Source organism: Heloderma suspectum, chromosome 3 (assembly GCF_057233095.1).
Source record: "Heloderma suspectum isolate Gila_16-S chromosome 3, 16-S_ref, whole genome shotgun sequence".
Lineage (NCBI taxonomy): Eukaryota > Metazoa > Chordata > Lepidosauria > Squamata > Helodermatidae > Heloderma > Heloderma suspectum.
In genome coordinates this window covers 247,851,644-247,877,564 of record NC_139460.1, presented here as the reverse complement: position 1 = coordinate 247,877,564, position 25,921 = coordinate 247,851,644, and the positions used below count along the sequence as shown (strand labels likewise).

At 43.9% G+C, this 25,921-nt stretch overlaps 1 protein-coding gene across 9 annotated transcripts in view; it reads left to right on the top strand.

Annotated features, from left to right (window-relative positions):
* Positions 1–25,921, top strand: part of ATRNL1 (attractin like 1) — a 920,708-nt gene that overhangs the window by 179,011 nt on the left and 715,776 nt on the right. For all 9 annotated transcript variants that reach the window (XR_014789465.1, XR_014789464.1, XM_084846134.1 and 6 more), the window contains 2 exons: positions 3,948–4,156; positions 21,102–21,220. Coding sequence is in view for 7 of the 9 variants with exons in the window: in XM_084846134.1 (XP_084702260.1) it covers positions 3,948–4,156; positions 21,102–21,220 (328 nt within the window). In the remaining 2 variants the exon portion in view is untranslated. The remainder of the gene's footprint in view (positions 1–3,947; positions 4,157–21,101; positions 21,221–25,921) is intronic.

Genomic DNA, 25,921 nt, shown 5'->3' with positions numbered 1-25,921 from the left:
ACCCCATGGACCGTAGCGTGCCAGGTCTTCCTGTCCTGCGCTCTCTCCCGGAGTGTGCTCAAGTCCATATTCATTGCATTGGTGATGCTATCTAGCCATCTCACCCTCTGCCATCCCCTTCTCCTTTTGCCTTCAATCTTTCCCAGCATCAGGGTCTTTTCCAGGGAGTTTTCTCTTCGCATTAGGTGGCCAAAATATTTGAGCTTCAGCTTCAGTATCTGTCCTTCCAATGAGCACTCAGGGTTGATTTCCTTTAGGATGGACTGATTTGACCTCCTTGCAGTCCAGGGGACTCGTAAGAGTCTTCTCCAGCACCACAGTTCGAATGCATCGATTCTTCAGCGCTCAGCCTTCCTTATAGTCCAGCTCTCACAGCCATACGTTGCTACTGGAAAAACCATAGCTTTGATTATACGAACCTTTGTCGGCAAGGTGATGTCTCTGCTTCTGACTATGCTGTCTAGGTTTGCCATAGCTTTCCTCCCAAGGAGCAAGCATCTTTTAATTTCATGGCTACAGTCACCGTCTGCAGTGATCTTGGAGCCCAAGAAAATAAAATCTGTCACTGCTTCCATTTCTTCCCCTTCTATATGCCAGGAAGTGATGGGGCCAGATGCCATGATCTTCGTTTTTTTAATGTTGAGTTTCAAACCAGCTTTTGCACTCTCCACTTTCACCCTCAACAAGAGGCTCTTTAGATCCTCTTCACTTTCTGCCATTAGGGTGGTATCGTCTGCATATCTGAGGTTGTTGATAATTCTCCTGGCAATCTTAATTCCGACCTGTGATTCATCCAACCCAGCGTTTCTCATTATGTACTCTGCATATAAATTAAATAAGCAGGGCAACGATATATAGCCTTGTCATACTCCTTTCCCAATTTTGAACCAATCGGTTGTTCCATGTCCGGTTCTTACTATTGCTTCTTGACCCTCGTACAGGTTTCTCAGGAGACAGGTAAGGTGGTCTGGTACTCCCATCTCTTTAAGAGTTTGCCACAGTTTGTTGTGATCCACACAATCAAAGGCTTTAGCATAGTCAATGAAGCAGAAATAGATGTTTTTCTGGAATTCTCTTGCTTTCTCCATGATCCAGCGAATGTTGGCGATTTGATCTCTAGTTCCTCTGCCTCTTCGAAACCCCGCTTGTACTTCCAGTAGTTCTCGGTTCACATACTGCTGAAACCTAGCTTGTAGGATTTTGAGCATAACCTTGCTGGCATGTGAAATGAGCGCAATTGTACGGTAGCTTGAACACTCTTTGGCATTGCCCTTCTTTGGAATTGGAATGTAAACTGACCTTTTCCAGGCTTGTGGCCACTGTTGTGTGTTCCAAATTTGTTGGCATATTGAGTGCAGCACTTTAACAGCATCATCTTTGAGGATTTTAAATAGCTCAGCTGGAAGACTGTCATCTCCACTAGTTTTGTTGTTAGTAATGCTTCCTAAGGCCCACTTGACTTCACTCTCGAGGATGTCCGGCTCCAGTTCAGTGAAGGCACTATCATGGCTATCAGGGGCATTAAGATCTTTCCTGTATAGTTCTTCTGTGTATTCTTGCCACCTCTTCTTAATCTCATCTGCTTCTGTTAGGTCCCTGCCTTCTTTGTCCTTTATCATGCCCGTCTTTGCACAAAATGTTCCCTTGAGATCTCCGATTTTCTTGAAAAGATCTCTAGTCTTTCCCATTCTATTGTTTTCCTTGATTTCTTTGCATTGTTCATTTAAGAAGGCCTTCTTGCCTCTCCTTGCTATTCTCTGGAACTCTGCATTCAGTTGGATATATCTTCCCCTTTCTCCCTTGCTTTTTGCTTCCCTTCTTTCCTCAGCTACTTGTAAAGCCTCGTCAGACAGCCACTTGGCTTTCTTGCATTTCTTTTTCTTTGGGATGGATTGAGTTTCTGCCTCCTGAACAATATTACGGACCTCCATCCATAGTTCCTCAGGCACTCTGTCTATCAGGTCTAATCCCTTAAATCTATTCCTCACCTCCACTGTATATTCATGAGGGATATGATTTAGGTCATACCTGAATGGTTTAGTGGTTTTCCCTACGTTCTTCAATTTAAGCCGAAATTTTGCAAGAAGCAGCTCATGATCTGAGCCACAGTCAGCTCCAGGTCTTGTTTTTACTGACTGTATAGAGCTTCTCCATCTTTGGCTGCAAAGTACATAATCAATCTGATTTCGATATTGACCATCTGGTGATGTCCATGTGTAGAGTCGCCTTTTGTGCTGTTGGAAAAGAGTGTTTGCTATGATCAGCGTGTTCTCTTGGCAAAACTCTATTAGCCTTTGTCCTGCTTCATTTTGTACACCAAGGCCATGCTTGCCTGTTATCCCGGTGATTTCTTGACTTCCTACTTTAGCATTCCAATCCCCTATGATGAAGAGGACATCTTTTTTTGGTGTTAGTTCTAGAAGGTGTTGTAGGTCTTCATAGAACTGATCAACCTCAGCTTCTTCAGCCTCAGTGGTTGGGGCATAGACTTGAATTACTGTGATGTTGAATGGTTTGCCTTGGATTCGTACTGAGATCATTCTATCATTTTTAAGATTGTACCCCAGTACTGCTTTTCCCACCCCTTTATTGACTATGAGTGCTACTCCATTTCTTCTACGGGATTCTTGCCCACAGTAGTAGATATAATGGTCACCTGAATTAAATTCGCTCACGCTTGTCCATTTTAGTTCGCTGATTCCCAAGCTGTCGATGTTCAATCTTGCCATCTCATGTTTGACCACCTCCAGCTTACCTTGATTCATTGATCTTACCTTCCAGGTTCCTAAACAATATTGTTCTTTACAGCATCGGATTTTCTTTTCACCACCAGACACATCCACAGCTGAGTGTCCTTTCAGCTTTGGCCCAGCCGCTTCACTGTTTCTGGCGCTACTTGGAAATTCCCTCTGCTCTTCCCCAGTAGTATATTGGACACCTTCCGACCTGAGGGGCTCATCTTCCGGCGTCATCTCTTTTAGCCTTGTGATACATTCCATGGGGTTTTCTTGGCAAGAATACTGGAGTGGGTTGCCATTTCCTTCTCCAGTGGAACACATTTTGTCAGAACTCTCTGCCATGACCTGTCCATCTTGGGTGGCCCTGCACGGCATAGCTTATGGCTTCACTGAGTTACGCAAGCCCCTTCGCCACAACAAGGCAGTGATCCATGAAGGTGACAAACAGCTCTGGCCTGGGTCAAATGACTTTTTGAAATATGTAACATCCTGGGATGGTTTGACATCCACTGAAAAGAAGTGGGATGGTTTTAGGTCCACCTGAAAAGAAGTAGGATGGCATTACAGTCCACTTTTAGTCCTGTCCATTTCGTATGGCAGAGCAAGTTGTCTTAAATATTCAAATGAAGCATATAGACTGGCCAAGAATAAGAATAGCTTTTGAGGTTATCCAGCTGATGCATCATATACTTTCTGATATATAAAAACAATGAATGCAGTGCCAGAACATGACTGGATTAGTTTTTCTGTTAGAATTTATATATTAAATAAGTAGGCAAACGCATGAAACTTTAAATGAATGAAGTATTGATTTTTTTTTACAAGAGCACTTAATATTGTGTTGTCTAAATGGAAGAATGGAGATAATGTCAATTAAAGCAGTGTTAAGGATAATATTGTTTTATTACATCATATGGGTACAATCCAGCCAAGGTTAAGCATTTGGAATTCTGTTTATTTTAATTAGAAAGCTAAGCATGTGCTTAAATCTGTCCTATGCAGGTCAATGGGATTTCAAACTGCATAGGTCTGGCTGGATCATGCAGTTACAGTATGTATATAGTAGCCTCCTGTTCTCCATAGGTTTAGGATAAGTAACTGAACACACACACACACACACACACACACACACGAGAGATTAAAAGGGTCGTGGCTTTGGATGGTGTGTATTCTTGTAGAAATGCAACATTACTTTGTTTTACTCAATAGATCCATGTATATATTCGGAGGCTTTTCAAGCATTCTGTTGAATGACATCCTTGTGTACAAACCTCCCAACTGTGAAGCATTCAGAGATGAAGAACTTTGCAAAACTGCTGGGCCAGGTTTAAGGTGCTTATGGAACAAAAATCACTGTGTGTCATGGGAATCTGGACGTGCTAATAACATTCTTGGGGCAAAGTGTCCCAGAAAAATAGGTAAGTGGATTGCCCCTTAACTCTTCCTAGTAATAATAGCTCATTTCACATGTTAAACTGAGTGCATGTATACAGCACTGCCCTGTAAATGCATTCACAGAAGGTGTAAAAGTGCAAACTGCATAGGCAACATCTGTGATCATGCAGATGGAACCTACACACAGAGTTTATTTGAATAGGCTTTCTCATAGTCCTGCTGAACACATTTATGGGGCAGGGCGAGTAGCCACAATCCCACTTCCCTTTGTATTCATGTTCAATGTAATGTGTGAAAGCTTCTTCTAGAAATGTTTCCTTGTGTCTATAAAGGCATTGTTTCTTCCCAGAAACAAAAGATAAAAAATAAATCTTGAATCTTAAAGTCAGTATAAGAGCCATTTACTTCTGCGTACCATATAAAGATATAACATCCTGTACTTGGAGCTGACAGATTATAATCAATTTATTTCCATTTTCTTTAGTAGTTTAATGGGTAAGAAGTGCATATTTTCCAGTTTAATCTCATTGGCTTGCCTTGAATCCAAAGATGTGCAAGTGGAATTCTGTGCAATAGGCCTTTCAGGCCCCCACCTCCCCAATGGCACCATGCTGCCCACCCCCAGCTGTTTCTGAGGAGACTCACCTGAAGAGAGTGGAATGTGGCAGGGGAACTGCAGTGGGCAAGAGGAATTGGTGGAGATAGCAGGGACACATTGTGTGAACAGAAGTGCCCCTTACTTCTACAGCAACACTTTTGGAACCAAGACAGCAATTTCATTTAAAAAGTAGCATACTACATTTCTGAAAACTTAAAACTGAAGAAAATATCATCCTTTTGAGTTTTTTTTAATGGGTTTTACATTTGCATGTATTCACCACAACAAATCTATTTCATCCATGATTCTTATGACAACACATATATGAAAATTAGTGGCTTTCTGTAGCGCTGTTGTTGTTTTTTAAATTTGTCAACCATATTGCTTCTGTTGTACATAATTAATATTACTAAGATACTTTCCTGTTCTGAAAATAACGGCTAGAGAAGATAAGAAAGCAAGTGTTGCAAGAGAAACATTGCAAGACATGTGTAATTGGTAAAGCAGGAGTATATTTGAGAAGAGGTATGAGTTGTGATGACATATTGTAAGGGCTTTTTCAGGGCACAAGAAGATACCTCTTGAACAAGAACAAAAACATTTCTTAGTTATTAAGAACCTCACAAATAAAAGTGAAAGGGATGAGACATGAATGTTAGACTAAAAGGTGAAGTAAAATGAAAGGTCTTTGAAAAGTATAAGAGTAAGGAATGGATGTGGAAAAGCATACAGAAAGGCCAGCATAGCCTTTGTGATAAGGAGAAGAGTTTGAAATGGATGTGTCAAGAAATCAGAATGTAATAAAGGATTTCAAATATAGGAGAGAGTATGATGACGTGAGTGAAGAAGGAGGTGGTGGCAGTTGAATTTTGACATAAATTTGGTTTGGGCAGGTGGGTTTTTTTCCCCACAGCAACCACTTGATAGTATTTCATGGCCTGTCTCATGGTTTTCCTTGGTAAATGATTAAAATGATTGCTCCCATTTGAGCTTGGACAATGCTAGTGATAAATGTCTCTATGAATACTTAAAGACAGATTCATTTTATTTTGACCCAAGCAGGTCTCTTTTCCAACACTGATTTAAACCCTACCCTTATTGATCTCTTGGTACGTCCTTTATACTACTGACAGAACCTGTTTTGATCAGTCTTTTGCTGCAAATGAGCCCGTTCCTATAGCTGATAACTGTGTTGTCAAAGTGAATTACTTGGCTGTAAAATCACTGTTGCCTACTCTAAACAAAATTCAAATAGATGTTTTTCATTAGCAGGCTAGTCTGAACTTCCAGCCTCTTCTGGTTACAAGGGTTTTATTTTATTCTTTATTTATTAGTTTTCTATACCATTTAATAGCCAATGCTCTGTGGGCAGTTCACAACAATTAAAACTATAAAGTACAACACGATAAAATACAGTATACAAGTTTAAAAGTTTAAAACTACAGTATAAAATAAAAATAATAACCAAATAAAACCTAGCAGCAGTGCAGAGATTTAAAATATAGTATCAGATTTAAGACAGAAATTGAAAAACTAACATGCCAGGGAAAATAAGAAGGTCTTCACCTGACACTGAAAAGAGCACAATGTAGGTGCCAGGCAAGCCTCTCTGGGAACCTCATTCCACAACCAGGGTGCCACAACAGTGAAGGCCCTCTTCTTAGTAGCCATCCACCTCACTTGCTTTGGCAGGGGCTCCTGGAGAAGAACAGCTGAAGGTGATCTTATGGTCTCAACAGATGTATATGGGAGAAGACTATCCTTCAGGTAACCTGGCCCCAAGCTGTTCAGAGCTTTCAGTGTTAATACTAATATTTTGTATTTTGTTGTACATTGCCCAGAGTGGCTGGGTGACCAGCCAGATGGGTGATTAATAAAATAAATAGATAGATAGATAGATAGATAGTATTTTGCGTTGGGCCCGGAAATAAACTGGCAGCCAGAGCAGGTGGAACAGTACTGGCATAATATGATCACATTGGCCAGTTCCCATCAACAATCTCACTGCCCTATTTTGGACAAGCTGAAGTTTCTGGACCATTTTCAAAGGCAGCCTCACACATAACACATTGCAGTAATCCAGATGAGAGGTTACCAGAGCGTGGCTAACTGTAGCTAGGCTATCTCTGTTCAGGTAAGGATGCAGTTGGTATATCAGACTAAACTGATAAAAGGTGTTCTGCACCACTGAGTCCACCTGTGACAATGCTGGATCCAAGAGCACCACCAATCTATGAACCTGATCTTATAAGGGGAGTGCAACCCCCTTCAGAATGGGTTGAACATCAGCTAGGCAGACAAACCACCCACCAACAATACCTCCTTCTCTGGACTGAGTCTGTTCATTAGCCTTCATCCAGTCCATTACTGCATCCAGGCACTGGTTCAGAATGCCCACTGCCTTATCTGAATGTGATGAAAAACAGAGAGAGAGCTGGGTGTCATCTGCATATTGGTGAAACCTCAGTCCATCTCTCCAGATAACCTCCCCAGCAGTTTCATGTAGATGTTAAAGCAGCATGGGGGATAAAATAGAGCTCTATGAAACCCCATGGCATAGTTGCCAAGGCACAGAGCAATAATCCTCCAGCACCACCTTCTGGAATCAGCCATCCAAGTAGGAGCGGAACTATTGCAGTGCAGTGCCTCCAGCTCCCAACCCAGACAACTTATCCAGAAGGATACCATGGTCAATGGTATCGAAAACCTCATAGAATCATAGAATAGTAGGGTTGGAAGGGGCTATAAGAACATCAAGTGCAACTCCCTGCTCAATGCAGAATCTAAGTCAAAGCATCCCTGACAGATGGCTGTCCAGCCTCATCTTGAATGCCTCCAGTGTGGGCGAGCCCACTACCTCCCTAGGTAATTGGTCCCATCGTCTTGCTGTATCAGGAAGTTTTTCCTGATGTTCAGCCAGAACCTGGCTTCCTGTATCTTGAGCCCACTATTCTGTGTCCTTCATTCTGGGATGATCGAGAAGAGATGCTGGCCTTCCTCTCTCTGACAACCTTTCAAGTACTTGAAGAGCACTATCATATCTCCCCTCAGTCTTCTCTTCTCAAGGCTAAACATGCCCAGTTCTTTCAGTCTCTCCTCATAGGGCTTTGTTTCCAGTCCCCTGATCATCTTCATTGCCCTTCTCTGAACCCTCTCCAGTTTGTCTGCATCCTTCTTAAAGTGTGATGCCCAGAACTGGACATGGTACTCCAGATGAGGCCTAACCAGTGCTGAGTAGAGAGGAACTAGTACTTCACACAGTTTGGAAGCTATACTTTTATTAATGCAGCCCAAAATAGCATTTGCCTGTTTTGCAGCCACATCACATGTCCAAGAGAATCAACAGGGTCGCACTCCCCTGTCCCTCTCCCAGCAAAGGTTATCCCAAAGGGTGACCAAGGCAATTTCCATTCCAAAACCAGGCCTGAGGCCGGATTGAAATGGATCTAGATAGTTTCATTCACTCCCTCTCTCAAGGAGGAGTTGACAACTTGCTCGACCCAGCTGAACATCTCCCTATTAGATATAATAAGCCATGACGGACAAGGATCAAGGACACAGGTGGTCGACTGGACTTGGCTAAGCACTTTGTCCACATCATCGAGCCTTTACAACTGAAAGTCATCAATAAAACTGAACCAGATGGTGCTCTGAACACCTCTACTAATGGAACTGCTTTACCTGTGGTGTCCATGTTGTGACAAATGCAAGCGACTTTGTCTTTCAGAGTGTTTTGCAAACTTGTCACAATGTGCTATTGAGGTTTCCACCATCTTCCCCCTGGTTCAGATTGCAAAAGGCCATGAACCACTAAGAAAAGCTCCTCTGGATGACACTGAGAAGATGCAATGCTGATGAAAAAGAACTCCCCCTTTGCCACAGACTTGGCACTAGTCTTCCTGCATTCTAACTGTTGTCCTTCTTGTTTCATTCTTGCTTCAGGCGGCCTGTGGCAAACCGGTTTTGTGGGATCGGTTCCAGCTTCTCCCTCCTGATGAAGTGGACAAGGTGCTTTCATCGGTACGGCCGACCACCTACTTACTTGATCCTTGCCCATCTTGGCTCATTATGAGCTGCAGAGAGAGACTGGGTGAGGGGATCAAGGCGGTGGTGAACGCCTCCCTTGAGGAGGGAGTGATGCCATCAGCCCTCAAGGAGGCAGTGATAAGACCGCTCTTAAAGAAGCCCTCCTTGGATCCTCAAGTTTTGAACAACTTTCTCCCAGTCTCAAATCTGCCATTTTTGGGCAAGGTGATTGAGCGGGTGGCGGCGGTGCAGTTGAAGGCACACTTGGAAGAAACTGATTATCTAGACCCATTTCAGTCGGGCTTCAGGCCTGGGCATGGGACAGAAACGGCCTTGGTCGCCTTGGTAGATGATATGAGGAGGTCTCTGGATAGGGGTGAATGCTCCTTCCTTGTTCTCCTCGACCTCTCAGCGGCTTTTGATACCGTTGACCAGGGTATCCTCCTGGACCGCCTGGAGGGGTTGGGCATTGGGGACACTGTATTGCGGTGGTTCTGGTCCTTCCTCTCCGGCAGGTACCAGAGGGTAGCACTGAGAGAGGAGGTTTCGGACCCGTGGCCACTTACTTGTGGGGTGCCACAGGGTTCCATCCTCTCCCCGATGCTATTTAACATCTATATGAAGCCGCTGGGGGCTATCATCAGGAGGTTTGGGGTGCAGTGTCATCAATATGCGGATGACATGCAGCTCTACCTCTCGTTTAAATCTTCACCAAGGTTGGCCGTAGAATCCCTGTCCAAATGTGTGGAGACGGTGAGTGGCTGGATGGGGAGGAATAGGCTGAGGCTGAACCCTGACAAGACCGAGGTACTTTTGGTGGGAGACAAGAGGAGGCTGGGGGATGTTGACCTGGTGCTGAATGGGGTATGGCTATCCTTGAAAGACCAGGTCCGCAGCCTGGGGATCATTTTGGACTCCCAGCTGTCCATGGAGACTCAGGGGTCAGCTGTGAGCTGGACAGCGCTGTATCAACTCCATCTGATACAGCGGCTGCGCCCCTTCCTTCCCGACCATCTGCTCTCATCGGTAGTACATGCCCTGGTCTCCTCTCGTTTAGACTACTGTAATGCGCTCTACGTGGGGTTACCCTTGAAGACGGTTCGGAAACTGCAGCTGGTACAGAACGCGGCGGCTCGCCTGATTAAAGGCAGCCGCCGGCGAGATCACATCACTCCAGTGCTGAAGGAGTTGCACTGGTTACCAGTTGTTTTCCGGGCCAAATTCAAGGTGTTGGTTTTGACCTTTAAAACCCTATATGGTTCTGGCCCAGCCTATCTTAAGGAGCGCCTCCAGCAGCACCAGACAGGCCGCTTAACAAGATCAGCCTCGGATGGCCTTCTCTCTGTCCCATCAGCCAGGACAGTTAGACTAGTGGGGACGAGGGAGAGGGCCTTTTCTGTGGTGGCCCCCACTCTGTGGAACTTCCTCCCTAGGGAACTCCGTCATGCCCCCTCTTTAATGAGCTTCCGTCGTGCATTAAAAACGCTGTTGTTCAGGCAGGCATTTGGGATGGGTTAGGATATTTTAGAAAATGTTTTGATTGTAGAATTTTATTGTTTTAAACTGTTTTTATTGTATGTTGTACATCGCCCAGAGTGGCTGGGTGACCAGCCAGATGGGCGATTAATAATAATAATAATAATAATAATAATAATAATAATAATAATTCATTGCCCTTAGCTTAGGTGTATACCAAAGACTTGCCTGGGCAATGTTCACAGGGAGAGGGTGCTTGGGAGCAATCATGTCAACTGCCCTAGTAAGTTCTACAGGTCTGAAGCAGACAAATGGACGGTTTTAGCCCCTTCTTCATTACATCTGGTGAAATGTCAGATTGCATTTTCTGCTTCCTTGGACTTTGTGGTAAAACTAATATTGAGGAGAGGTTGTAATTAATAGCCTTAGCCAATCCTGTTGTAAGCATGTTAAGCCTGAAACAGGCATAGGCTCCTAGATTAAATTAAACCCAGAGTTGAATCTCCCATACCAAACTTAGCAAATGGCTACCACATTTAATCTGTTAAATATGCCACATTTGGCTAAGTTGTTACAAAGCCAGCTTCATGTCAGAAGTGATCAAGTTGATCAATTAAATTGTTTTGCATCTGATCTCCTTGAAGGCTATTCAGAGAGTTTATTTCCATAAAGTAGATGACAAGGGAGTGAAATTGATTGCTTTTTTTTTTTTTAACTCCTTGTGGAATTTACATTATTCTTTTTTTTTTAAGCAACCTTTTCATACTGAGATGGTATATATAATTTTTCTCTCCTCTTGTAACAAAGAATTTGAGAGCCAAACATTTTAATTGGCCCTATCCTGGAATGTAAGGCTGTTCAGTCTATGGTAAAGGAATATTTCCCATTCAAAAACAATAGATTCATAGATCACTCTCATCTTATTATAATAACTGATGCAGCGTCAGTCACCTAAGAAAGGTTAGTAACTAAGCATGATTAAACTTGGCTCTCTGTCCTATGCTAGGATAAGATTTTAGTGACAATTGTTGCTATGCCATTTTCTTGTGGGTTAAAGTGGTATCATGTTTTCATTTATGTTTGGAATATAACTGGATGGCAATCACATAGAATGGGAATGAATTTTCTGATTTGTTGCTGGAATGTGGTATTTTATGTGTATAGTATCTGAATCTGTAAATCTATAATTGAATAGATTTGAAGCATAGATAGTTCCTTTGTTAAGCAATTGATTAGGGGTAGAGCAGCTGCTGTACTGGCAAATCTCATAAACATAAATTTGACAGTGGGATGTGAACAGATGACACTTGAGTGTCCCATCCTTTTTGGTCTGATGGGTGTATTCACACAGCGCATAGTTAAAACTATGGAATTTGTGACCACAAGATGTAGTGATGACCAGCAACTTGGATGGCTTTAAAAGGGGATTAGACACATTCTTGGAGAAGTCTGTCAGTGGCTACTAGTCCTGATGGCTATATGCTACCTCCAGTATCAGAGGCAGTATGCCTCTGCACACCAGTTGCTGGGAAACATGGATGGGAGAGTGCTGTTGCACTTGTGTCCTGTTTATGGATTCCTGATCGATAGCGGGTTGGCCACTGTGTGAACAGAATGTTGGACCAGATGGACGTTGATCTGATCCAGCATGGCTCTTCCCATGTTCTTAACAGTTTCTTGTTGCTTGTAGTCATTCTTTATTGGTGGAATCTTCTCTCAGTGGCTGAATCACTGAGGTTTAGCCATCTTAATTTGGCCATAGTAATGGCCAGGGATCTATTTATTATTTACAATATTTATATACTGCTCTCCTTCAAAAGGTTTTGGAGCAGTAAACAACAAAGATAGAAGAATAAAACACCACGTTAAAATAATTAAAACATTTTAAAAGAATCAAATTCTGAATTTAATAAACCACGGCTGGTCACTCAAGGAAGATCTCTCGAAATAACAGTGTCTTCAGGAGGTGCTGAAAGCCTTTATGCCTGTAACCTTGCATATATTGGCCATTCACAGTGCCATTTTGCAGAAGAACAAATGTGCACATATCTGTGCCTGCCATTTTTTTTTTTTTTTTGCAAAATGGCGGGTGCAGAGATCGCTGGATGGGCCTGGGATGAGTATGGATGGCTTAGTGAGGAAGGGGGGTTCAGGCACAGGTCTGGGGGCATGCAACCAGGGGCAGGGACTTGGCGGGGGCATAGGCTTGGCAGGCACCCAGAGAACCCCGACAAGGCTAAATCAGTGTTGACTGGTCTTTGAACATCTTTTATGGTTAAATGTAAGGAAGCACTGTGATTTGAAAAAGATTGTACAAGGCAAGGATTGTACTAAAAATAGAGTGAACTGTGTAGCTCACTTTCTCAGATTCTATCTTTGCTGTTCAGTCAATTATAGATGCACAACATGAACATAAATCTCTTTGAAATCTAAATTGTTTTCTTATCTGACCACATATTTGATTGTGTCTCTATCTTGCTGTGCAATCAAAAGTCACTAAGCTTAAGAAAAAGTCTCATGAGTGAAAAGAATAATTTTCTTGTAGCCATCTGCCTCACTTCTGAAGGCAGAAGAATCCTGAAAAGGGCATTGGTGGATGACCTGAATGTATGGGGTAAGACAGTGCTTCAGATAATCGGGCCCTAAATTATTTAGGGCTTTAAAGGTTAACACCAGCACCTTGAATTTGGCATAGAAACACATCAGTTACCACTGAAGATGGAATCAGCATGCTCCCTTTGTGCATCTAGAAGTTATTGAACAGCAAGAATCATCTCATTTGAGAATCCAGGCTACATGGTTCACTCTATTTTTAGTATCTCTACAACCCTATAGTGCCAGCCATAGAAAATGCTATGTGCTCCATGCAATGAGACCTCATTAAAAAGCTTGCTGAAATAAACGTCACTAGGTATCTTAAGAGTTTGAAGGTCATTTGGCAGGCAGAGTTCTCCTACTTATATCTACCTGTAAGATTTACCTGCAAGTTCTTAATGGGCAGAGATTTGATGGTAGTGGGTATATTGTGAGTTTGTACATCTCAAGCCATTACAGTATAATAGTTTGTATACCATACTTGGCATTCCGACATCCACATCTCCAATATTTCTGAGGACTAGAACTGACATTTTTCTATTGAAATTTAAGGGGCATCTATACTTACTTAATTTAATTAGGTTTTTGTTTATGGCTGATAATAGACTTCCAAAAATCTTTTGACTAGAACAGAGTAAATTTAGTTCATCTATTTAATAATGTGGCTTCAGGGGGGTTAGACATATGGTTTAACTGTTCATTGGCTAACTTTGCCAGTTCTAGGGCAGTAATAGCCAACACAAAACAAGGATTTGTTGTTGTTGTTCAGTCGTTCAGTCGTGTCCGACTCTTCGTGACCCCATGGACCATAGCACGCCAGGCCTTCCTGTCCTGCGCTCTCTCCCGGAGCGTGCTCAAGTTCATATTCATTGCATCCGTGATGCTATCTAGCCATCTCATCCTCTGCCGTCCCCTGCTCCTTTTGCCTTCAGTCTTTCCCAGCATCAGGGTCTTTTCCAGAGAGTTTTCTCTTTGCATTAGGTGGCCAAAATATTGGAGCTTCAGCTTCATTATCTGTCCTTCCAATGAGCACTCAGGGTTGATTTCCTTTAGGATTGACTGATTTGACCTCCTTGCAGTCCAGGGGACTCGTAAGAGTCTTCTCCAGCACCACAGTTCGAAAGCATCAATTCTTCGGCGCTCAGCCTTCCTTATAGTCCAGCTCTCACAGCCATACATTACTACTGGGAAAACCATAGCTTTGATTAGACGGACCTTTGTTGGCAAGGTGATGTCTCTGCTTCTTACTATGCTGTCTAGGTTGGCCATAGCTTTCCTCCCAAGGAGCAAGCGTCTTTTAATTTCATGGCTACAGTCACCGTCTGCAGTGATCTTGGAGCCCAAGAAAGTAAAATCTGTCACTGCTTCCATTTCTTCCCCTTCTATATGCCAGGAAGTGATGGGGCCAGATGCCATGATCTTCGTTTTTTTAATGTTGAGTTTCAAACCAGCTTTTGCACTCTCCTCTTTCACCCTCAACAAGAGGCTCTTGAGATCCTCTTCGCTTTCTGCCATTAGGGTGGTATCGTCTGCATATCGGAGGTTGTTGATAATTCTCCCAGCAATCTTAATTCCGACCTCTGATTCATCCAACCCGGCATTTCTCATGATGTACTCTGCATATAAGTTAAATAAGCAGGGTGACAATATGCAGCCTTGTCGTACTCCTTTCCCAATTTTGAACCAATTGGTTGTTCCATGTCTGGTTCTTACTGTTGCTTCTTGACCCTCGTACAGGTTTCTCAGGAGACAGGTAAGGTGGTCTGGTACTCCCATCACTTTAAGAATTTGCCACAGTTTGTTGTGATCCACACAATCAAAGGCTTTAGCGTAGTCAATGAAGCAGAAATAGACGTTTTTCTGGAATTCTCTTGCTTTCTCCATGATGCAGCGAATGTTGGCGATTTGATCTCTAGTTCCTCTGCCTCTTCTAAACCCAGCTTGTACTTCCGGTAGTTCTCGGTTCGCATACTGCTGAAGCCTAGCTTGTAGGATTTTGAGCATCACCTTGCTGGCATGTGAAATGAGCGCAATTGTGCGGTAGTTTGAACACTCTTTGGCGTTGCCCTTCTTTGGAATTGGAATGTAAACTGACCTTTTCCAGTCTTGTGGCCACTGTTGAGTGTTCCAGATTTGTTGGCATATTGAATGCAGCACTTTAACAGCATCATCTTTTAGGATTTTAAATAGCTCGGCTGGAATACTGTCATCTCCGCTAGCTTTGTTGTTACTAATGCTTCCTAAGGCCCACTTGACTTCACTCTCGAGGATGTCCGGCTCAAGTTCAGTGACCGCACTATCATGGCTATCAGGGACATTCAGATCTTTCCTCTATAGTTCTTCTGTGTATTCTTGCCACCTCTTCTTAATCTCATCTGCTTCTGTTAGGTCCCTGCCTTCTTTGTCCTTTATCATGCCCGTCTTTGCACAAAACGTTCCCTTGAGATCTCCAATTTTCTTGAAGAGATCTCTAGTCTTTCCCATTCTATTGTTTTCCTCGATTTCTTTGCATTGTTCATTTAAGAAGGCCTTCTTGTCTCTCCTTGCTATTCTCTGGAACTCTGCATTCAGTTGGGTATGTCTTCCCTTTTCTCCCTTGCTTTTCGCTTCCCTTCTTTCATCAGCTACTTGTAAAGCCTCATCAGACAGCCACTTGGCTTTCTTGCATTTCTTTTTCTTTGGGATGGATTTCGTTGCTGCCTCCTGAACAATGTTACGGACCTCCGTCCATAGTTCCTCAGGCACTCTGTCTATCAGGTCTAATCCCTGAAATCTATTCCTCACCTCCACTGTATATTCATCAGGGATATGATTTAGGTCATACCTGAACGGTTTAGTGGTTTTCCCGACGTTCTTCAATTTAAGCCGAAATTTTGCAAGAAGCAGCTCATGATCTGAGCCACAGTCAGCTCCAGGTCTTGTTTTGACTGACTGTATGGAGCTTCTCCATCTTTGGCTGCAAAGTACATAATCAATCTGATTTCGATATTGACCATCTGGTGACGTCCATGTGTAGAGTCGCCTCTTGTGCTGTTGGAAAAGAGTGTTTGCTATGATCAGCATGTTCTCTTGGCAAAACTCTATTAGCTTTTGTCCTGCTTCATTTTGTACACCAAGGCCATGCCTGCCTGTTATCCCGGTGATTTCTTGACTTCCTACTTTAGCATTCCAATCCCCTATGATGAAGAGGACATCTTTTTTTGGTGTGAGTTCTAGAAGGTGTTGTAGGTCTTCATAGAACCGATCAACCTCAGCTTCTTCGGCCTCTGTGGTTGGGGCATAGACTTGAATTACTGTGATGTTGAATGGTTTGCCTTGGATTCGTACTGAGATCATTCTATCATTTTTAAGATTGTACCCCAGTACTGCTTTTCCCACCCTTTTGTTGACTATGAGTGCTACTCCATTTCTTCTAAGGGATTCTTGCCCACAATAGTAGATATGATAGTCACCTGAATTAAATTCGCCCATGCCTGTCCATTTTAGTTCGCTGATTCCCAAGATGTCGATGTTCAATCTTGCCATCTCATGTTTGACCACCTCCAGCTTACCTTGATTCATTGATCTGACATTCCAGGTTCCTAAACAAAAAAGAAGGATAGGAGATCTTTATATTCAGAAAGACTTAACTGTTCTGGCAAGTTCTGTGATTGTCCCTTAGTCTGGCTAGCTGTGAATTGCACAAAGAGCTTCAGCTCTTTATTTATTTATTAGAAACAAATAAATAAATGGGCTTGAAGAAGTATCTCTCTGACTTGGTACTTATGTGACATGTAATTTTGATTTATGTGACATGTCCTGTGATTTTTCACTGAGCATAGTTACTAGGATTTGTAATATTAGGAGTAAGCTCCATACTTTGTATTTTTTACTGGAGTTTTGTTTTTATTTCGCCTTCATTAGTCCAGTGGATGTAAAATCAGAATAAACTGAACTGAACAACCATAATTTTGAACAGCCAGTGTGGTGTAGTGGTTAAAGTGTTGGACTGAAACTTGGGAAATCTGGGTACTAGTCCCTACTCAGCCATGAAACTCACTGGGTGACTTTGGGCCAGTCACTGACTCTCAGCCTAACCTACCTCACAGGGTTGTTGTGAGGATAAAATGGAGAGAAGGAGGGGCATCTAAGCTGCCTTGGGATCCTTGCAAGAGGAAAAAGGTGGGATATAAATGTAATAATAAAATTATAACAACAACAACAACAACAACAAAATGTTGTGAGAAAATGTACCAGCAGTACAGTCAGTGATTCAGGGGAAAAGAGAAACGTGGGATCTGGGTAAAAACTATCATAGGATAAAGGGAGAGAGACTATCACAATGAAGGATATCTGTTAGAAACTGGGTATTCTAAGTGCAAAGTAGTCAGCTTATGAACTTAAAGACTTTAGAGAGAAGAATAGAAAAGGTGTGTAAAAACAAGGACTTATTAGGACCTGGTGAGATGCAGTGCTCTGGCTCAGTTTTGCTCATAAGCATTTGGAATCGCAGTACTCACAGCTCAAAACTGTGTTTTTGAGACACGCACTACAGCTCTCTTTTTCAGACCTAGATAAACTTGTTGATGCTGTTTCATGTGTATATTTAAAATTGCATATTGCCTACCAAGGTGCCAGTAGAAAGTGGGCCTTCTGGGAGTCTTCTGCCATGCAGTTCATCACCCAAACTGCTGGAAGATCCAGACTACCTATCTTACCTTTGGGGTTTCTTACTTTTCAACTGTCCCATTTTATGAGAGTGAAGGGAGGGAAGGGGCTGGCCAAATTCTCTGCAGAAAAGGCAGGACAAACAATTACCCAGGTAGACTGCCACCATCTTGCGCTCACCTCAGCCTGAGCCAGCCTGAGTCCCCTGGTCTCAGGCCTTTCAGGACATACTAAGGGTGCAGAAATAAGGGTCCAAGCTGGCACCCTCTATTTCAAGCCTGAAGCCTGAAACTTTGTTGTTGTTGTTCAGTCGTTCAGTCGTGTCCGACTCTTCGTGACCCCATGGACCATAGCACACCAGGCCTTCCTGTCCTCCGCTCTCTCCCAGAGTGTGCTCAAGTTCATATTCGTTGCATCGGTGATGCTATCTAGCCATCTCATCCTCTGCCGTCCCCTTCTCCTTTGGCCTTCAGTCTTTCCCAGCAACAGGGTCTTTTCCAGGGAGTTTTCTCTTCGCATCAGGTGGCCAAAATATTGGAGCTTCAGCTTCAGTATCTGTCCTTCCAATGAGCACTCAGGGTTGATTTCCTGACCTCCTTGCAGTCCAGGGGACTCGTAAGAGTCTTCTCCAGCACCATAGTTCGAAGGCATTGATTCTTCGTCGCTCAGCCTTCCTTATAGTCCAGCTCTCACAGCCATACGTTACTACTGGGAAAACCATAGCTTTGATTATACAAATCTTTGTCGGCAAGGTGATGTCTCTGCTTCTGACTATGCTGTCTAGGTTTGCCATAGCTTTCCTCCCAAGGAGCAAGCATCTTTTAATTTCATGGTTGCAGGCATGGTCTGCGGTGATCTTGGAGCCCAAGAAAATAAAATCTGTCACTGCTTCCATTTCTTCCCCTTCTATAGGCCAGGAAGTGATGGGGCCAGATGCCATGATCTTAGTTTTTTTAATGTTGAGTTTACACAGTAGCAATTAGCCAAGCAGCAGGCTTTGAATGTAGTATTGAGGCTTACCTGGAAGAAAGCACATACACAGCTCTAGAGATAGCAATGAAGTTTATTTACATAAGGGAAAGGGAAGGGGATAAAAGAACTATACAAGAATTGGAGAAAACCCTTGGAACAATGCTCCATGCAAAAATAATAAAATAATGCCTAAACCTATCCTATACATTACCTGAGTGCAGGTCTTCCAATAGGACAGGGCCCAGTCCAGGATCCAAGAGCTCAGAAGCCCAAAAAGAGTTGGCACAGGTTGATGAAGACAAATGGGCAGCCCCAAGCTCTTCTTTTAATGCTCGGGGCCAATCACAAGTTGATTGCCGCAGCTTCTCAAACCCTATAAGGGGGCGGGGCAAGTTCCCACAGGGACGCAGCTGAGATCATACACTCCCAATTAACTGAGTCTTACTCTGGCCTTGAAGGCTGGCGCTATCTTGAGATAACAAGACTCACAGGCACAGGTGGTTACATCACTATGGGCCATTTCAGCTTAGCCAACTAGAGCACAAAAAGAAAATGGAGTTCTTTACTTAAAGCACAGAGCAAGAATAAAATCCTTGACAATCTGGGATTTCTATGTTGTTCAAAACCCTGTCCTGGGGAAATCCACTCAAACTGATTTTCAGGAAGTATTTGTCTCTCCCTCTCTTCTTCCCATTCCATTTTAGCATTGTTCATGTCTATGGCAGCTAAAATTAAAGCCCATCACAAACAAAATGAAATAATTTTTTTTATGCCCTAGGTCAAGGGTCCTTTGTAGGTCAGGCACATTTCAAATTTTGAGAGCGTGTCAGCTTTCCCATTCATAAAATGGCTGTCATGGTGGGCATGGCAAGTCACCAAACACTTATTTCCTGGAAGGCAAACTGGTGGGACTAAAAAAAAAAGTTCCTAAGAACCAAGAACCTAAATACAAGGCAGAGGTGGGGTCTGAGCTCCAAAACACAAAACCTTGTCCTGTGGAATCGCACATAGTTAAACTATGGATTTTACTTCCACATGATGTAGTGATGGCCACCCATTTGGATGGCTTTAAAAGGGAATTGGATACATTCCTGGAGGAGAATGCTATCAACGGCTACTAGTCCTGATAGCTATACCTCCAGTATCAGGGGCAGAGACAGTTGCTAGGGAACAGATGCGGGCTGGTGCTATTTCCCTCATGTTCTACTTGTAGGTTTTCCACAGGGAGGCTTGTTGGCCATTGTGTGAACCAGCACAGCTCTTCTTATGTTCTTCAGTTCTTAAGACCACTCTTTTGAACACAAATGGAGGTACTGGAGGGTGGCTCTTTGCAGAATGCTAGCTATTCCAGTTTTTAAAATGGATTAAAGAAATCTTAAATCATAAAAATAAGGAGAGGCAGGGAGCCTCCTAGAAGCTAAGAAAGGTGTCTGCAGGCATATCTCCAAGCTGGAGATCATAGCCCTAAATATTGAGCTGATCCTGTGGCTGTATAATAAATAGCTGATAGACTTTGAGTGGGGGACCTGGACTGAAATCTCTAATCAGCCATGAAGTTCACTGGGTGTCTTAGGCCCCAGTCACTTGGCCTAAGTCTCAGCTTAACTTATTAAGGGTGCAATCTGATGGCCGCTAGTCAGCAGCTAGACGGCAATAAGATAGGTTGGTTTCTGGGAAGCGACCTTGGAGCCCGTGCTCTGAGGTCGGTTCCCTGAGAATCAACCTCCACCCCCTCCCACACCACTTCGTAGCCAGTGCGGAACGACCCCACGCTCCGCGCCAGAAGAGGACCGCAGAGCGGCGAAAACAGGGCATTCCTGGGGGTGGGCCAGGGCAGGGAAAGCAGAAATGCTGGTACGACACATCCTATGTGTTGTCCAGTTGCTGCTTCCCGTGCTCCGAGGCCCCATGACTAGACAGCCGAAATTGGCTGTCTAGCTGTGAAATCCGGGTGCGGGGAGTGAGGAGGAGATCTGCTCCTCACCACTCCTCCCACCCTGCACTGGATAGGTGGTTGCCCCCAGGCTCAGAGGTAACCGTTGACCTAGATAGGATTGCTCCCTCCATGGTTGAAGATAAAATGGGACAAAGAGACACCAACTGTGCCACTCTGAGTTTCTTGCATAGTGTGTGTGTGTTTGTGTATAAATTAGAACCAGTATATGCTTCATAAATAGAAGCTCTAGCCAACCACAAATTCAAGGGTAAACCCTATACGTTCAACATACAACTCAGCTGCAGAGAAGATGCTTCGTTCCTCAGCCCTTGTAGATGTTTCTTGTAAATCTTGTGTGAGTGTGTGTGTGTGTGCACGCGTGCGCGCGTGTGAAACAGTTATCTCATTTCGCTAAATTAACAAAGGAGAAATATGAAAAATTTTACTAGCACACTTGGTCACTCATGATTTGTATCAAGATGGATTTGGGGGGGCAGGTCTGGGGCTAAAAATGCTTCAAGGAAAGTGTTGTGAACACATGACTATAAATAGAATATAGTTATTGTGTTAACTTCATGTTAAGAAATTTTAATCTTGGACTGAAGGTCATATTTACAACGAATAACTGCTGGGTATTTTCCCCAGCAGCTGTTAAAAATGTGTGAATGAAAAAGTATGACTTCCTTTGTCTCTCATCTTGATTTCATTTGTGTTATAGCTGCAGCAGATGACAGATGTTACAGATATGCAGACTGTGCCAGCTGTACTGCCAATACAAATGGCTGTCAATGGTGTGATGACAAGAAGTGCATTTCAGCAAACAGTAACTGCAGTGTGGTGAGTATTTATGAGTATGTGGCGGTTTCGTTAATGACACTGCTTTGTAACCATTAGCTTCCTCTTCGGTGCTGTCGAATGTAAATGTCACATTATAATCAGATGTTTGAAATACATACGAAATTAACTTCTTCATAAATTAATTGCAAAGATGTTTAATCTAATTGGAAAAAAAAATAATGAAATTCATAGAACCACCTTATTTTCCAACTTCCCTTGCCATTCAAGCAAATAACTTATTCCTTAGATGGCAATCATAATAATCTAAGGTTCTCTGAAATGTTCTTCTTATCTAGCCGTTCAGGAATTGTGGGTTATCATCCAGGAAAGGCCTTTAGGCTGGCTCCTTTCTTTTTCTTCTTTGTCCCTTCTAACTTGCTGGACTATCACAGATAGCAAAGTTGTGAATATCAAGTAGGATATCGCTCTCAGAAGAAGAGTATAATAAAAGTTCATAACCAGTTCATCACAAAACATTGCTCACTGCGAACATATACAGAAGTTTTAATAAATGTGACTTGATATGGATGTACTCCAAATTGATTTGTTCAAGGTATTACATTTACAGATAGAGTTTGAGACAAAGCCACTGAGAATATATGTATTAGTGCTGTCCTGAATTTTTCTATATATTTATTTTCGACCATTCGTTTTGGGAGGTGCAAAAATAAATTACATCCGATAATTGAAGGAAGAGGTAAGATTTCGGAGAAATTTCTCGGTGTGGAGGGCTTCAGGGCTTACCTTACTGTAATGAAGTGGTTGAGGTATATGTGTGTGTGCTCTTTCTTTTTCAACTTAAATCCTGTTTTCCTGTGCTCTGCAGCCTCCTCGGCTGCTTGTGCTTTCTGAAAAGCCCCCTAGACTTAGCCAGGACTTCCTCCCTTGAGGCTTTCCAGAACTGCTGCCTACTGAGTGCCTGAAAGCTGACTGTTGTTGTTGCTAAAACCACTACCACCACCTTTCTTGGCTTTTAGGACACAGGACAGTTCTTGGAACAAGTGCTCCATATGGCTCGATCTTTGGGTGTAGAAACACATCAACCAGTGGTTCAGATAAAAGATCCAGTGTTTGATGCTGTACAATTGGAATCCTCGGACTGTGGATTCATGCATGGTTCAGGTCAGCAGGTTGGTCTCAAGAAGCTTGCTCCAGGGTTGAGGACCACTCATTCAATGGGGAGAGTCTCTTCGATGCTGAAATGGATGAGGCCATGCACTCAGTGTAGAAGGCCAAGAACACTGGAAGATGGATGGGCATTGGTCTGCAGTATTAACTGCGATGTTAGTTTCGGCAGTCTTCTTTTAAGCAATCCCATTCACCAGTTGGACAGCTTTTCTGCCAATCACCAGCTCCAAAATGCCAGTTCCAGTCTTCAAAACTGAAGAACACTCATAGGAATCAAGACACCAACAACAAACATCGCCTTTGACTTACCCACCCTTCTCTCAAAAGGGGTAATAGAAGCTGTTCTGGAACAGCAGGCTCATGATGGGTTCTATTCCTGTTATTTCACCGTCCCGAAATGAGATAGAGGACTTCAGCTGATTCTGGACTTCAGGGATGTAAATTCTTACACCGCTCACAAGTGCTTTTGGGTGGTCACATTGACCTCTATTCTTCCCCTGCTTCAGGAAGGAGATTGTTTTGCATCTCTGGATCTCAGAGATGCTTATTTTCACATCTCAGTCAATGCTAGGCCTCAACGTTCCCTCCGTTTTGTCATTGCTATGGAAGCATACCAGTTTGGGGTGTTGCCCTTTGGCCTTGGGACAGTGTTGAGAATATTCACTAAACGCATAGCTGTTGGTGTAGTTCACCTTTGCATCCAGGGGGCATATGTCTATGTCTGTATAGACAACTGACTTCTGGTGGTGTCTTGAGGGCTCTGTCCACCACTTGCCACCTGCTTCAGGACCTTGGCGTCTCTATCAATGCAGAGAAGTCCAACTTGATACCAGTGCAGCACATCCACTATATTGGTGCGATACTGGATGCCACCATAAGTTGAGCTTTTCTTCCCCAGATTGACATGTTGTCAGGGTTGGAACTGAGCCCATAGAGCCCCAAAGCAGCTCTGATTCTGAGGAAGAGCTACAACCTGTGGGAGAGGAGCCTGCTCATCTCTCAGAGGCACAGCTGCAGGGAGAGGGCCCCCCTGCTTGCATTCCTGAGAGAGATAGTGACCCTGGCAGCAAAACAGCAGGAGATTGGTTGTTGCTAAACGCAAGGCGCCGGCGCAGAGAGAGGTGCGAGGTGGAGGGCGCCGAGAGGAGGCGCTCAGCCCGCTTGGCGCTATGGCAACGGCTGTGCCCCGATGCCCCATGGGTAAGGGGGGAGCCTCCCCTCCTAACTCGTAAGTTTCAGAGCTTTCCCGCCCTTCTCCTCCAAATGGGGACCAACTACATACATGGAGCTTAGATTACCCTGCTAAGATACTCTTAGTAGTTCCTTGCTTAGTCGCTGGCAATTAGCATCTGAAAGAGTCATTAAGTTGTAGAGGAATAAAGCCTTGGAAAGAATCCCTTTTGACTGCATCTTGTTTTGGCTACTGGAGGGGACTTTAAGAGGCAACTAGGGCGCTCCTGAGACATGTCTTGCACGAGAATGATTCATTCTAGGGGATATTATTGCAGATACAGACACTGCTTGTCAAGGGCTCCTTGGAGGCCTCTCTCAGTCTAATCCAGTAGTCAAGTCCAGACACAGACAAAAGGATTCCTTTCAAAGCTTTATTCTTCTTTTACAACTTAACAACTCTACAGGTAGCAACTAGATCTGAGCAGCAGAGTACCTATGCCCTAAGTTGGAACAGTTGGTCCCCGTTTGAAAGGGAATTACTGGCAGACCCCTGAACTTAAGGACTAGGGAGAATCCCTCCCCTTTTCCCTTGGATCCTCTGGGCGCAGCCGTTGTTTGCGCGCCAACCGGGCACTACGCCTCCTTTCTGCGCTCTCCATTTGGCGCTGCTCTCTGCGTCGGTGTCGCGCATCCACCAAGTCTACTTCCCGCGCTCGGTCACTCCCTGGACTGCTATCTAATCTAGGAATGCTGGTGGGAGGAATCTCCGTCAGCTTTGGGCCCTGGGAAAGAGGAGCGCGCTCCTCTCCCAGGAGCGACTGCTCTTCCTCCGAATCAGAACTACTCTGGGATTCTATGGGCTCAGTGTCCACCCTGACTCTGCTGGGTCTTATGGTGGCTGCTGCGTTAGTTATCTGCGCACTTTCCAAAACTGTTTTTTCCATGTGTTCAATCCGACCTGTACAGATGTGTCCGCTTGGCATCTCTTCTGCAGCCTCCTCTCTGACCTCATGGTCAGGACGCCATGCTTTTTTCTCCTTTCTCCACATCATGAGTACTGACTAAGGATGCCTCCCATTTGGGACTGGATGCGTACTGTGTGATTCTCAGGACGCACATGAAGTTGTCTAAGGATGAATTCTGGCTTTATATCAACTTGTTGGAGCTCCTGGCTGTTCTGAAGGTCTTGAAAGCATTTGAGATGGAGGTAAGAGAGTGCCTGGTTGTAACAGCTCCAGGCCTGTAACCACACCACCTGTAGACGAGCTGGGAAAAGAACAGGATCTGAGGCTGTTAACTAGAGAAATGTTGCAGGACAGCCTGGCCTCTAACGAGGCGTGGGACCGTGAAGCAGAAGAGTTAGCAGTTGGGCTGATACGCCGAGCTCGGAAGAAGTGCCCACAGCGTTCTGAGGTGTGAGACATCATCACCTCGCCTGACTGGGACGAAATCCCTAGGAAGTGGAAACTGAAGATGAAGACCCGGGAGATGAGGCTGAGGAACAGGATGAAGGTGAAGAATCAGCACCCAGGGCACGAGCTAGTCCCCTCTTAGAGCGGAAAACGCGCCAGGGGACGGTCCCAAGGCAGAATGAAGCAGAGCAACCACATTGGAAGATTTCAGTCGTGGTAACAGTGTTTAGCTTTGGACTGTTCTAGAATTTCATAGAGCCTGTAGCTACTGATGATCAGCTATATGATTTCTGAAGAGTGTAACCAATAAGCTTTTGCCATGGGATTCCCTGCAATGAAGAAATCTTACTGATGTGGGTGTCTCATGTTGGACTGCCTGAGCGTGTGTGCTGAAGAGATCAGGAAACCTGGCAGCGTGTTCCTGGCCAAGCCAAAAATTCTACTACCATGCTCCTGCAAGCTGCAATGAACCCTGTAAGCTGGGAGACCCAACTTGATTTAGAAAAAGCAGATATCGTAGTAGCTGCCTCCCAAAACAGCGAGACCTGCATAGCCAGCTAGCTGACGCTATAAATTATGTTACAACTGCAAACTAAGACTGTTTTCCTGTTTGAGACCCCAGTGGAAAAAGCTGACCTGAGTAATTTGTTGCCCCTGACAAAGCAAAGATTCGGTTGCTCTTTACCTCATTGTGTCTTGTTTCAAACCTGGGATTTACTTTTTTTTTTAAAGAAAAACTGTGAAGCTTTACTTTCAAGCCCTGTATATCACCCCGCCACCTCCCAAAGAAGATTGATGGCTGCGTAAAGAATGCAAGTATAAGGCGACCCCCATCTCCTTGCAGCGTCCTGAGTTTCGGCACTTTGTTTTTTGTGTGCCAGGGTGAGAGAGAAGAGGGGTGTGCATGTCATGTTGTGAATCCCTGGCTAGCATATCTAGTGATGGGTAGCCCCAAGAGTTTTTCCCCTCACTCAAGCCTCAATTTCCT